Raw genomic sequence first — 14,298 nt, 5'->3', positions numbered from 1 at the left:
CCCTTGGACTGACCCGAAGAATCATGGAGCCATGTCATCTTTTAACAATGAAAGCTTGAAAGACAAAACTCATGAAACAAAGTTGGCATCACATTATTTTTTGTAATTTCACCTCACTTGGAATTTTTTTTTTACCGCTTTCCATTACATTACATGGTGAAATGAAACTCTAGAATTCATCCTGCAAAAAACAAGCCCTCATACGGCTATGTCAGCAGATAAAAAAAAAAAAAAAAGAATATGGCTATTGGAGCAAGCGGGAGGAAAAAAGGTTGAAAAGGAACTCCATCTATAATTATTTTTAATCATAATGTAACAGAGGGGGCGAACTAAAGAAAATTTGTAATGTACCTAATTAGAGAAAAATGCCTCGTTCCCTACTTGTCAGTCACTACTGTCCCGCACAGATTATTCACTCAAAAATGATCAGATCTGGCTACAGCTCTGTCTTCAGGGAGGGGTCAAATTTATACCTGTTGACTGTAAAAGTCTGCAACAGTGTTTTGGACTGGTGAGTAGAGATGGGTGGACGCCTGGATGTTCGTGTTCGGCCGAACTGTTAGGCTATGTGCACACGTAGCAGAAAATTTCTGCTTAAAAACCGGACTCCTTTCCCAGAAACTGCGCGTTTTTTCTGCGCGTTTTCCTCGCTGTTTTTATGCGGTTTTTTTCCGTGCGGTTCCAGACCCATAGAAATAGCCAGAAATGCGGAAAAATCCGTGAAATTAATGAGCATGCTGCGTTTTTTCGCGGTAAAAAACGCATCAATATGCACAAAAAATTGAAAAATGCATAGAAATGAATGGGAAGCTTATTTTTAGCGTTTTTATAGCAGATTTATTGGCAAATCCGCTAAATTACAGAAAGTTCGGGGGCCATCCGGTGTCATGTGCATGACAACACGGCAAACACGGCTTCTGATCGGTGGTGAAACCATCCCGGCCAGTCAGACAGCCGCATTTCCCACACTGTCAAAAGACAGCGTGAGCGCTCAGCTGTGATCGGAGGTCTTAAGTTTCCCTCCGGTCAGTACAGCTCCCATCATCTGACACCTGCTGCCCCTAATAACAGCAAGAGCAGGAGCTGCTGATGGGTGCGTTCATTATCCGGGTCCTGAGCTCTAAATAAATTTTAAAAACACCGTGGGTTCCCTCCTATTTTTGATAACCCGCCAGGCAAAACTCACAGCTGGGGGCTGCAACCGTCAGCTTCAGCAAGGCTGGTTATCAAGAATAAATGGGTCCCCACGCTGTTTTTTTTAAAATTATTTAAATAATTTAAAACAATGGCGTGGTGTCCCCCCGCCCTTCATTTTTGACAACCAGCCTTGCTAAAGCAGATAGCTGGGGGCTGGTATTCTCAGGCCGGTAAGGGGCCATGGATATTGGCCCCATCCAGCCTAGAAATAGCAGCCTGCAGCTGCCCAGAAAAGGCACATCTATTAGATGCGCCAATCCTGGCACTTTACCCAGCTCTTCCCACTTGCCCTGTAGAGGTGGCAAATGGGGTTTATGTTTGTGGGGTTGATGTCACCTTTGTATTATCAGGTGACATCAAGCCCACGGATTAGTAATAGGTGTCTAAGACACCTATCCATTACTAATCCTATAGTTATATGGTAAATAAAGAGCAAGAATAAAGTCCTTTATTACAAATAAAACAGCGCACTTTTTTTTTTAAAACACAGTTATACGCACCAAACACCTATTCCACTGAAGTACTCGTTCTCCTGTAATAAAACTAAAAAAGAACAACAATATACCATACCTAAGATATTGATCTTACAGTCTATTCAACATATCAGGATCAAGAAGTGTTTCTCAAAAACAATCAATAAAATAAACCAATTTTATTTATACAACTAAAAATCAATACAATTCAACAATAATAAAAGACTGGTGCCTCAAACCATACAAAAGAGGTCAGCTGAAAATGGAACACATAAAATACCCATTACATAAATACCCAGTTACCATACAATAGGATTAGTAAGGGATAGGTGTCTTATAGACGCCTCTCCATTACTAAAGGTACTGTCACACTTAGCGATGCACCAGCGATCCCGACCAGCGATATGACCCGGTCAGGATCGCTGGTGCATCGCTAAGTGGTTGCTAGTGAGCTGCCACACAGGCAGATCTCACCAGCGACATAGCAGCAGTCGGTGGTCGCTACTTACCTGTCAGACGAGGCGATCCTGACGTCCTCCCGCCTGTGTCCACGCGTCGCTTGTCGGCGCCACAGGAAGCGGCCGACGAGAAACGGTCCAGGACGTTCTCGCGCGATTAGCGCTAATCAGCGGGGGAGCCGGTCAGAGGTAAGTATCACACAGCGATATCGCTAGCAATATCGCTGCTACGTCACAAAAACCTGACGTTATAGCGATATTGCTAGCGATATCGCTTAGTGTGACAGGCCCTTAAGAGGTGGGCTTGATGCAACCTGATAATACAAAGGTGACATCAACCCCACAAATATTAACCCCACTTATCACTTCTACAGGGCAAGTGGGAAGAGCTGGGTAAAGCGCCAGACTTGGCGCATCTAATAGATGTGCCTTTTCTGGGCTGCTGCGGGATGCTACTTTTAGGCTGGAGGGGGGCCAATATCCATTGCTCCTTACCAGCCCCCAGCTGCCTGCTTTAGCAAGGCTGGTTGTCAAAAATGGGGGGGGGACCCCCACACCGTTTTTTTTTTTAAATTATTTAACTATTTTTTAAAAAAAAAAACAGTATGGGTGTTCGGTCAGCCGACCTCGAACAGTAACACGGACTTCCTGGTGAAGTCCATCTTCGGTGTCTGTGTCCGAACATTAGGTGTTCAGTACGGGGACTGATAAGGAATAAAATCATACCTGATGCTTATAAAAGACTATGGAGGTGGTGGGGACTGGTGAGGGCTCAAATGATACGTTTTGCCTATAAAAGTCTATGGAGGTGGTGGGAACTGGTGAGGGATCAATTGTACCTGCTGCCTATAAAAGTCTATGGAGGTGGAAGAGACTGCCGGGAGAAAGTAGCAGAACACAAAACAAAGATAACAGCTTCTAGTGCTAGATTATACAGGATACATGTCATATAATTGCCAGAAATGCAGTTATTCAACTTGTACACAAATAACTTTTTATACTAAAAGTCTCCTGAAACAGTTGACAGACAAAATTATGTCTCCGTGCCAGAACGGAAGAGGATAAATCCTCTTTTTTTTTTTAGACCAAGATTCTCTCTGAAATTCCTCTTACACATCTTTTTGGCCGGTTATCACTCGGTTCTCATGTACTGGCTTCTTCTGGTGAAACAGGCAGGTTTGTTGTCCGTGACTCTTCAAGCTCCATCCCAATAATTTTCAGCGCTTGTTATTCTCACAGCACATAATTATGTAACATCTTATAAAGGTTTTGTCCTCTGGCTCATCCTATACTTGTCCATTTCTAGCTAATTGCTGTTTTCATTTCCTGCCTTGTTGTTACTTGGCGTCTTGTTGCAATTATAGTCCTGTGTTTTATGCTAATAGGAACATAAGAATTGTGCAGTCATCTTACACAATGTTCTCTGACATCTGCTGCCTCCTACAGTATTGTAACCCGCCCAGCCATAACAGAACGCCGTGGGCTGAGTGCGCCAAGGGTGTCGCATCCTGGACGGTTTCACCAGTACGTTCCGGGATCATTGTTCTGTCCAATGTGCTTTGTTTAGGAACACTACTGAAATAAACCTACTGGGCTACTCATCTTAGTCATTGAATTCATGTTCTACTTTCAGTCCTATTGCCGTGGTGTATAACATCCCCCCCGCTCCCCCGGTGTATAACATTCAGCCATACGCCCCCTCAGTATATAACATCCGGTCCCTCTCCCCCGTGTATAACCTTCAACCACCCACCAAGCCGCCTGCCTTTCATAACGTGACAGAACGGCCGGTGGTGCAGAGCAAACTGATACCTGCGCGGTCCTGTAATGGGAGCCACCGGGGTAACAAGTCCTTCCATGACATTTATTCCTTCTAAATCTTCCTCCATCACCTGTGAGTGATATTAATGAGAAGAGTAAGGAACCGCAGCAATTCAGCCACAAAGTGGAGACCCCATAATGTTACAAAGCGGGGGGCCGAGTGATGAGGAGCAGAGAGCAATAAAGTCATCAACGTTCTACTGACTCCATAGCTGCAGAGTCCAGATCTCCTCTGGTATTAACATCAGCACAAATACTGTGCCCCCACCGGCAGCTTCATGGCCGAGCAGCTGCATGCAGCCTTACATCACCAATCACAATGCCAAGCGTCGGATAGAGTGTTGTAAAGTCACTGGACTCTGGAGGAAACGTGTTCTGTGTGGTGACCAATCACATTTTTCTACCTGGTGTTTGGTTAATGCCAGGAGAACGTTACCTACCTGACTGCATTGTGCCCCCTGTACAGTTTGGTAGAGATGGGATAAAACTATGGACTTGTTTTTCAAGGGTTGACCTCCATCCTTCACGTCCAGTGAAGGGAAATCTTGATACATCAGCATACAAGAAATTTGGACAATTGTAGCTTCTACGTTTGTGAGAATAGCTTGGTTAAGGCCCTTTTCGGTTCCCCATGACTGTGCCCAGTGCACAAGGTCCATAAAGGCCGTGATTGGGAGAGTTTGGTGGAAGAACATGACCTGACGGACAAGAACCTTGACGTCAACCCCATCAAACACCTTTGGGATGAATAGAACGGAAATTGCGAACCCAACCTCTCCTCCAACATCAAGATCTGACCTCCCAAATGGTCTTCTGGATGAAAGGGCCAAAATTCCTACATCTTTTAGAAAACCTTAGGAGAGTGTAACTGCAGAGAAGGAACAACTCCATATTAATGTCTATGGGTTCAGAATGGGAGATCATAAAACCTCCTGGAGGTGTAATTTTTAGCTGTCCCAATACGTCTTTCCGTATAGTGCACATTTCTATGTGTACATGGGTTTTTAGAGACATGGCACATCTCAACAACCAGCACAATCCTTGCAGCTATGCTCTGATCTCGCCCAGAAAACTCCTGTAAGTTTGATTGAAAGGAATAAGCGGTACAATCCTTAATGATATGATTCGCAATATGGGATAGACTCAATTTAGATTAATTTAATTAAGATTGTCGTGGTAAGTCTGGTCCATGTAACCACGATGGTGGAGCTGAGGAGCGGGCTGTTGACATCTCTATGGGGTTGTCACTTACACAAATACTCAGACTCTCGTTTCTTTTGTACCAGCAGATGGCAACAATTCTCTCCGGATGATCACATTTTCTTTCCTGTAATATAAAATCACATCTGATATTGACGAGCGAGGAGGACACCACCGAAGCACAAATTAGTTTACAAGACATTCAGGACAAAGGTTGAATAATGACCTGGGTTCACTAGAAATTATGATTTTCTCTTGTAATAAAGTTTAGAAAAACTAGTTTTTATTACATTCGTAGGGTATAAGATATAATAGACTCTCAGGTTACGGAAGTTTCAAGCTACAACACGTCCAATTTACCACCACCGTCGTAAAGCGAAACCATGTTCCGTCTACAATAGACAATACCACAGACCTCGAATTACCTAGATCACCGTAATATCAATATGGCAACTCTATAAATTGAGCACTTCTGGGAATAAGAAAACGAGAGTCGTACTGAAGCTTACTAATTACAAGCAAGCAAGAAAAGCTCAATGTCAGGCAGCAGCTTCTAAAGCAAATATGATTTTATGATATGTAGTAGAGTGAAAAACCTGTGATCCACCTGTACAGTTGCTTTTGTTTGGAAGACCACCTATTGAATATGGCGTTCAGTTTTATAAAATGTATATAGAATAGCAGGAAATGGTTTGAAGGCAAGAGAGTAGATTAATAATTTGGATGGAGTCTCGAAATAAGACCCTGGAAAAATAAGTCTTGCTCACCTTGGAAAAAAATGGTCTTTCTGCTAGTGATCAATTGGGCTCAGTGCCAACACCATCATCTTTGAATGAATAGTAAGTCAAGGTTGCCTTAATTATATAAGACTAAATATGAGCGAGGCAATTGTAAGCTAATAAAATTTCCACAAATTTCCCAAAATTTGGAGAATCTATTTAATTTGAATTTTGGCAATTTATGAGATCCAACCATACCACCGTGGCTCCCCGCCAGTCCTTTGCTGGCTTCCAAATCCCCTCTACGGCATTGATCTCCTTACCAGTGTCAGCCAGGCCTCAACGCACGCTCTTTAGTTATGAAGTCACGGCATGCACCCCTCCCTCCATGAGAACAACATGGGGCAACACACACATATTGTGACTTCAAAATGTGAATAGAAGTCTATCTGGTGCAGAAAACAGAGCTGCTGTTCCCTCACTTCCTCCAGAGGTATGTGATTTGTTCGAGGACGGGGAGAGTGAAGCTAATGCAGATTGGCAGCCGGGATTGCGTGACATAATGTTACGCCATCCCTCGGAGAGCCAGTGCCTATACTGCACCAAAGGGGGTATGTGTTATTATTAAACTCAGGATAAAAGTAAAATAGACCGGTCATAAGGAGCGCAAGTGATGCAGTTCAGCTGGTATTATTAAACTCAGGGATTGAGAAGGTGGACAACCTCTTTCACAGGGACCAGTCTGTGAATGACATTATTATAGATGGAGGTCACAACTGATTTTTTTTGTTTTATTCCCAAGGAGGAACTTACAAACTGGTGCCACAGGGCGGATTCCTGATCACCCGCTCCAATATTTCTCTACTGGGCTACCGGAAAAAGCTGAGTGCGGCGACATAGGGAATAAATGGAGCGATGGCCGAGCATGTGCACTAAGAGCGGAAAAAAGTTCCCCATTGTGCCGATCTTTGCGGGTCCCAACTCCACCGATCAGTAAGTTGCCATCCATCCTGTAGATAGATGATAACTTGCTTTCTCTGGCGATCCCCTTTAAAGTGTTTTTCAATAAAGTATTGATTTTAATGAAACGTTTGATCTAACGGTATGTGACGTTTAGCGAACTTTTCCTGCTATTTCTGATATAGCGGGTTTTTTCCCTGACCCCATATATATTTGCACAATAGTCCCAAGCAAAAAGATTCCCTTTAAACTAAGCAACTACATTTCAATCCCATCCCCCCCCCACAAAAAAAAAATAAAAAAAATAAAAAGCAAAGGTGGATTTAAATGCCATTCTTTATTTTGCACATTCAGCACGTTCTCATATTACATCTAAAGTAATTTTCATACAATGCTGAAAAAAAAACCACTTTTTGGCGGTAATCGCTGTGTCTTAATCCAGATACTATAATGAGAGAGGTCGATTCTTCAAAGCTAATTCCAGTGCTGTTGCGTCCTTTAGGATGCGTTTCACTGCCCATGGGGGGTGACCAGACCTGTTTTTAGCTCAGAATGATCCCTCATAATACCTGATTTCGGCGTACCCCATTCTTTTTCTTATTCACACAAGGACATCAGTAATGTTGCAGTAGTGCAAATATCACTATAATAATACTAAGGCGGCATTTTCTTATGTGGGAGCGTTGCTAATTTACATTTCTGCCTATGCACAGTGTATACACATTTCTGCCTATGCACAGTGCACACAGAAAACTGCCAATTAGTGGCGTTATACAGGATGATGATGCCTTCCTATGTACTGTATTGTGGAGTCAGATAAATCCTAATTCTTAGGTTTCAAGAGGCGTAAGGCCTGATATGCAGAGCGGCTGTGGATACACTGACCCGAAACTCAACAGCCCGATATGTTCAGGTCCGAACATTTGGGAAGCATAAAACTGACCTTCCATTCTACACTATCGGGACTTTTACCACGTCCCAGACTATAGTCCTACCACAAACTACACTTCATTTTCAGTCCTCACAACCCACATACTTATTTTTTTTTTTTCACGTAAAGTATTCAGTGGCGTACCCTTAAAATAATATACCACGGCATACTATATTAATTCTAAAAAAAAAAAAAATAATAATAAAGTTCTCATTTAAATTACATTACATGAATTCCATAACTATAACACAGTTTACGGCAGAATAAAATTAAACATTTCATCATTTACATCTTTAATATTAAATTAAATTACAAAGCTAAGACGGCACATTTTAATAAATCAATGACAATACAATTATTGAAGAAATAAATTACTTGGTAGAATTGCAAATGCTGCTGCTTTGTTATGAACGATTCCAGCTCTGGAAATCTAATAACTGCAAGAGAATAGTTTTCATAGGCTTAGCAATGTACATGGTCGGGGATCTTCGCACCGGTGTCGGTGCACTTACGTACTTCAGTCCAGGCTCATGTACGTTGCACGTGGTCAGGGGTCTTCGCACCGGTGTCGGTGCACTTACGTACTCCAGTCCAGGCTCATGTACATTGCACGTGGTCGGGGGTCTTCGCACCGGTGTCGGTGCACTTACGTACTTCAGTCCAGGCTCATGTACGTTGCACTTGGTCGGGGATCTTCGCACCGGTGTCGGTGCACTTACGTACTTCAGTCCAGACTTAAGTACGTTGCACGTGGTCGGGGGTCTTCGTACCGGTGTCGGCGCACTTACGTACTTCAGTCCAGGCTCATGTACGTTGCACGTGGTCGGGGGTCTTCACACCGGTGTCGGCGCACTTACGTACTTCAGTCCAGGCTCATGTACGTTGCACGTGGTCAGGGGTCTTCGCACCGGTGTCGGCGCACTTACGTACTTCAGTCCAGGCTCATGTACGTTGCACGTGGTCAGGGGTCTTCACACCGGTGTCGGTGCACTTACGTACTTCAGTCCAGGCTCATGTACGTTGCACGTGGTCAGGGGTCTTCACACCGGTGTCGGCGCACTTACGTAATTCAGTCCAGGCTCATGTACGTTGCACGTGGTCAGGGGTCTTCGCACCGGTGTCGGCGCACTTACGTACTTCAGTCCAGGCTCATGTACGTTGCACGTGGTCAGGGGTCTTCACACCGGTGTCGGCGCACTTACGTACTTCAGTCCAGGCTCATGTACGTTGCACGTGGTCAGGGGTCTTCACACCGGTGTCGGCGCACTTACGTACTTCAGTCCAGGCTCATGTACGTTGCACGTGGTCGGGGGTCTTCACACCGGTGTCGGCGCACTTACGTACTTCAGTCCAGGCTCATGTACGTTGCACGTGGTCGGGGGTCTTCACACCGGTGTCGGCGCACTTACGTACTTCAGTCCAGGATCATGCACGTTGCACGTGGTCGGGGGTCTTCACACCGGTGTCGGCGCACTTACGTACTTCAGTCCAGGCTCATGTACGTTGCACGTGGTCAGGGGTCTTCACACCGGTGTCGGCGCACTTACGTACTTCAGTCCAGGCTCATGTACGTTGCACGTGGTCGGGGGTCTTCACACCGGTGTCGGCGCACTTACGTACTTCAGTCCAGGATCATGTACGTTGCACGTGGTCGGGGGTCTTCACACCGGTGTCGGCGCACTTACGTACTTCAGTCCAGGATCATGTACGTTGCACGTGGTCGGGGGTCTTCACACCGGTGTCGGCGCACTTACGTACTTCAGTCCAGGATCATGTACAATGCATTTATCCCTGTCTAGATTTTTTTGAACCCGTAACTCAGTGATTATCTTAGAATGACGGCTGATTGTTATCGTTAAGGGATCTTTTCTTCCATGGGAAAAGTTAGTGCCAGAATTTTTGGTGTCTTCTTCATGTGGTTCATTGTCCTTGGTTGGGGCATTTCCTGTGCGGAAGTCTCTTTTTGGACACAACCTGTAGATTCATACAGCTGTATAGGCTTCAGTCTTTCCACGCCCGTGGGGTTTTGATGTTGGTAGATTCTGGCGGCTGCGCTTAGCAAGCCTTAATCAGATGGGGGGCGTCCTGGGATGTTCTTGTGAGCGACATAGTATAGAGGTTAGAGATGAACGAGACCCATCCTCGGCGGAACGCCCGGTCGATTGTCTGCAAACATAAAAAAATATATATATAAAGCTTAGGAATGTGCTGATTGTATCATCGGCTCGTTGGGTACATAGGTCAAAGTTTCTGTTATGATAAAGTGACAACTATGTCACATGAAATATATATTTTTTTATATATGTGTCTAGGGATTTATAGGATAAATACAATTATTAGGAAAAAATGTATAAAATTTGATCTCAAGATATATGGCATGAATGCGCTGTTGTGGCTTTCTTGAAAAAAAAATAGTTCTGTTGTGACAGGGGGAATGTTACTGTATTATACAAACCCTTCACTTTTTTTCAAAGAGAAGAATATACAAGTTAAAGGGGATTTGGCATCAGGTCAAAAGTGGCCAGTTTTTCCACTTAGTTTATTTCTACTGTTTAACTGAGTTTTCCATTTTTATTTTTTTTTTTAAATCCGCCATATGGTTCCAGAGATATGAACCTTTGTATTTAGTGCAAATTTTTATGGCGTTTGCAAAGGGGTGTGTCTCACGAGTTAATAACGCGGAGCAGACTAAAGACACACCCCCAGACGATCCTGTGAGCCACGCCCCCGAGGTGAATACCGTAAAAATAGGCACTAAATAAAAAGGCCTGTAGCTCTTGAACCCTGGGGAAAATTTAATAAAAGCAAAAAACACAATTCTCAAGGGAGCAGCGAGAATTAAATAGGAGAACAATCGGAACACTTTTGATATGGTGACCTGTCCTCATTGAAGTGTTACTCCCATCTTCAGATGTTGTGAAAAGGTGGTGAGCACTGATGTCACCTATTGTGTATGGCGGATGCTGTGTAATCTACTGTATATAGAGGTGTTACCAGTCATTATACAGGAGGAGGTGAGCTGTGACATCACCTATTGTATATGGTGGATCCTGTGTTATCTACTGTATATAGAAGTATTATCAGTCATTGTACAGGAGGAGGAGGTGAGCTGTGACATCACCTATTGTGAATGGGGGATCCTGTGTTATCTACTGTATATAGAGATGTTATCAGTCATTGTACAGGAGGAGGTGAGCTGTGCCATCACCTATTGTGAATGGTGGATCCCGTGCCACATACTGCATATAGAAATGTTACTTTTCATTGTAATTCTGTCTGTTATAATTACCATAAATGTCTTCTCTACAGACATTTGTTGGAGTTCTGATTATTTTTAAATGTTCGGAGTGATGTGAATAATTGGAAAAAAAAAGTTATATATATATATTTTTTTAAATACATTGAACATAAATACCTGAATAGAACAACAGGCCATTTTCTGATGACACATTCTATTTAAACACAGCCTTGGACATATGAGGAGGAGTGCCATCATGAGGAGAGCATAGTGTTTGGGGTGAGGAGCTTTCAGCTCTGATATTCCACCATTGTGACAGATGGGGGAGAACCTCAAGGCCGTGTTCACACTACATTAATGCAGTGTGTCCGGGGGCGTGGGGGGCTACCGACAATAACTTGCAGAGACGACATCTATTTGATCACGAGGCTGAAATGTTTGATCTAAATACGTGTGGGCGAAATGAGACAAGTCCCTGTTAATGTTTCATTAGTTAATAGGACAAAGTACAAATTGAGTTAATAAAAATCAATTTTATTTGAGCTCAAGGGTCATCGAGCTTCTCCCAGATAGGTGGCAACGAGCTCAGAGGTCAAAGATGAATTCTCATCAATTCGACCAACTAACGTAGGAAATAGATTCCATGGAAGAGGATATCATAAAAAATGCTGACGTGAAATAGTCATAAACCGCAAGTAATGTGCCACATATACATGGCATAGTTTAGATAAATGTATACTTTTACTTGAAAGCCTTCTGTAGGGGAGGAATAAATGTGCTATTGTCTCCCAGATGTCTGGAAACTTTGCCCTTTTCACTACAAACTTACTTTCAAAGCCAGCTCTATGTACACTGCATATATTGAGCGGGTTCAGGAGCTGAGCCCGCTTCATACATTGCAGGTACAGGCTGTGCTGTGCAGTCGGCACCTGAGTTTAACGACTGCAACAAGAGCTATCTCCGAGTACAACAGTATAACCCCTTAGATGAAGTTGTAATTTTTGACTGCAGCATTTAGGAGGCCGGAAATGAGGGGGGTCTCTCTTCCAACGTCCATCCCTTCCCCCCAATGAGATTGTGAGTTGCTGATGGCATTGTTACAACAGCAAGACGCCTACTAATACCATCCGTCTTTGCCATGAGATTAATAATTTTACAATACATTGAAATCGCAGTGTATTATTCCAGTAATCACAAGTGGAAGACCCCAAGGGGGGACTACAAAAGAAAAAAAAGAAAAAGAAAAATATATATAAAAAAAAAATACAGAAACATATATAAAAGTTCAAACAATCCCCCTTTAGTATTGTATTTTTACATATGTTTCTGTAAATAAAATCTAAAAATAATATTAGTGTGTGTAAGTATGCACACTAATAAAATATAATATTTGTCCCGTACGGTGAACCCCAACAAGAAAACAAAATCTAAATGACAGAATTGCTGTTTTTTAGTCACTTTGCCGCCTAAAAAAAGTAATAAAAAGAGATTGAAAGTCATATTTATTGTGTTTTGCTTATATAGCGATATCTTAGCATCACTCTCCCCATTGGGCCTTACAATCTAGATTCCCTATCAGGATGTCTTTTGAGTGTTGGAGGAAACCTATGCAAACTCCTTGTCCTTGGAGGGATTTGAACCCAGGACCCCAGCGCTGCAAGGCTGCAGTGCTAACCACTGAGCCAACACTACTGAAAAAAATACAAAGCTATAGCTTTTTGATAGCAAGAAGGACAAATTGAAAGAGAAGTGGCGCTCACTGGGGACTCTGTCACTCTACAGCCTTGCTGAACCCAGATCCGATGTTGCTTAATTTGCACCTATACCGTTTGCCTGCAGCCGAAGTTGAGTGTCCTTTTGGCGCTCAGCCTATATGTCTATATGCAACCTCCAGTAGTCAAGCACAAAAAAAATAAGGGAAAAGTGCAAAACATAACTTTAAGACGCAGTCAAATGGCTGTATAAATCAGAGATCGGGCTGTAATGCCCGAACTGGCCGGCGGCTCTACTGACTTGAGCGTCACAGCTGCATATAGTCCAAGCATTGCAGTCCGATCTCAGTCCGATTTATATGGTCAACTGCGCCCCTTAGTCTGATTAATATTTTTTCCCATATATCAGAGTGGTGACAACCTCTTACCTTTTTGTACTGTTTCATCTTTTTGCTCTTCTGCCTCTGTCCTTCATTTTCTGTTTCCTTATGGCTCTCATCGTCATCTGACAACCTCCTCCCTTCAGATGAACTAGGTCTTTCCGTTTCTTCGATCGAATCAAAAGTATCTTCTTCCACTTGCGTCGCCTCTTCTGTTGGACATGTCGGGAGTTCTACTTCTGCCGGTCGTGACTTGGGTAACCGTAGACTCTTAGAACTCCACTTCTTCCTGCAGTAATGAAGTTTTGGTGCATCGGTGATCAGAGGAATTTCCAAAGAGAAGCTGTTATTGTCCTTAATTCCTAAGGCTTCATTTTGGCCTTGGTGGTCATCTTGAAATTCTGTATCATCAAGACGGTCATAAAATCCAGAAGGGTCCAGAAATGTTGCGGGTTTCGGAGACCTTGGGATTCGGAGAGAATAGGCTCTTCTGAATTTATTCGAGGACATTGTTTCTCCCGGAAATGTTTTAGATTAATTTTTTTTTTTTTTAAAGACAAGAATCACAAGTTCTGATTCTAATAAATGTTAAATTAAAAGCTAAGCGTGCGCATTTCTTTTGACTGGTTGGTTGTCTTCACAGTCAGTCCTTGTGTTAATTTCTTGATGCGTAGTCTTTGTTACCTTCACCTTTCAGTAGATTCTGTCTCGCTTCCTTGTGTGTTCTGTTCGTGAAGCGTCCAAAGATATAATGAAATGATCCTCCTACCTTTCAAGGTACATTTCTATCAGAAAGTTTCTCTTTGTTGAAGACAAGTGGCTTTTCTTCCTAGACCGTAAAGAGTTAGTTGGAAGTGACTGCTTCCTCTAAATACTTTTCTGGCCAGCCTTCTGATTATTCGCCTCGCAGGAATGTTTTATGAGTCACAACTTTGCATGCTGGAGCCTGTGTGTGAAGTGATCATTGCCACATCTCACTGTTCCCTGGACTACGGTTATCAAACGCTGATATTGACGGTCAAAGGTTGCCAGTGCCTGGAACTTGGAACAGCAGGCATTAAGGGACCAGAAGAAAGGTCAACACATACTCCATCTTGGACCTCACAAATAAGAAAAAAACTACAAACGAAGCATAGCTTGTCTTTCCCAGATATTCCAGGTCCAGTTTGTATAAAATGTCTTCTCAGACAACAAAGATCATAAAGATGC

General features: G+C 43.1%; 1 protein-coding gene across 2 annotated transcripts; it reads right to left on the bottom strand.

Annotated features, from left to right (window-relative positions):
* Nucleotides 1-1,834: 1,834 nt before the first annotated feature.
* LOC141092383 (uncharacterized) lies at nt 1,835-14,049 on the bottom strand. Of its 2 annotated transcripts, none has more exons than XM_073578490.1 (2): nt 13,138-14,049; nt 1,835-5,276 (listed from the first exon to the last, which is right to left on the bottom strand). In XM_073578490.1, the coding sequence occupies exons 1-2, from the start codon at nt 13,597-13,599 to the stop codon at nt 5,112-5,114; spliced, it is 627 nt and encodes a 208-aa protein (XP_073434591.1). In that variant the 5' UTR covers nt 13,600-14,049; the 3' UTR covers nt 1,835-5,111. The 2 variants fall into 2 exon arrangements, with proteins under 2 accessions (XP_073434591.1, XP_073434592.1); XM_073578491.1 differs by lacking the exon at nt 1,835-5,276 and adding an exon at nt 7,147-9,925 and having other exon boundaries at nt 13,138-14,044.
* Between the last annotated feature and the right edge of the window lie 249 nt (nt 14,050-14,298).

The sequence above is a fragment of the Dendrobates tinctorius genome, unplaced genomic scaffold (assembly GCF_039654945.1).
Source record: "Dendrobates tinctorius isolate UK_male_01 unplaced genomic scaffold, ASM3965494v1 ptg000059l, whole genome shotgun sequence".
Classification (NCBI taxonomy): Eukaryota; Metazoa; Chordata; class Amphibia; order Anura; family Dendrobatidae; genus Dendrobates; species Dendrobates tinctorius.
The sequence above is the reverse complement of the archived record's forward strand: the minus strand, read 5'-3'. Positions and strand labels throughout refer to the sequence as shown.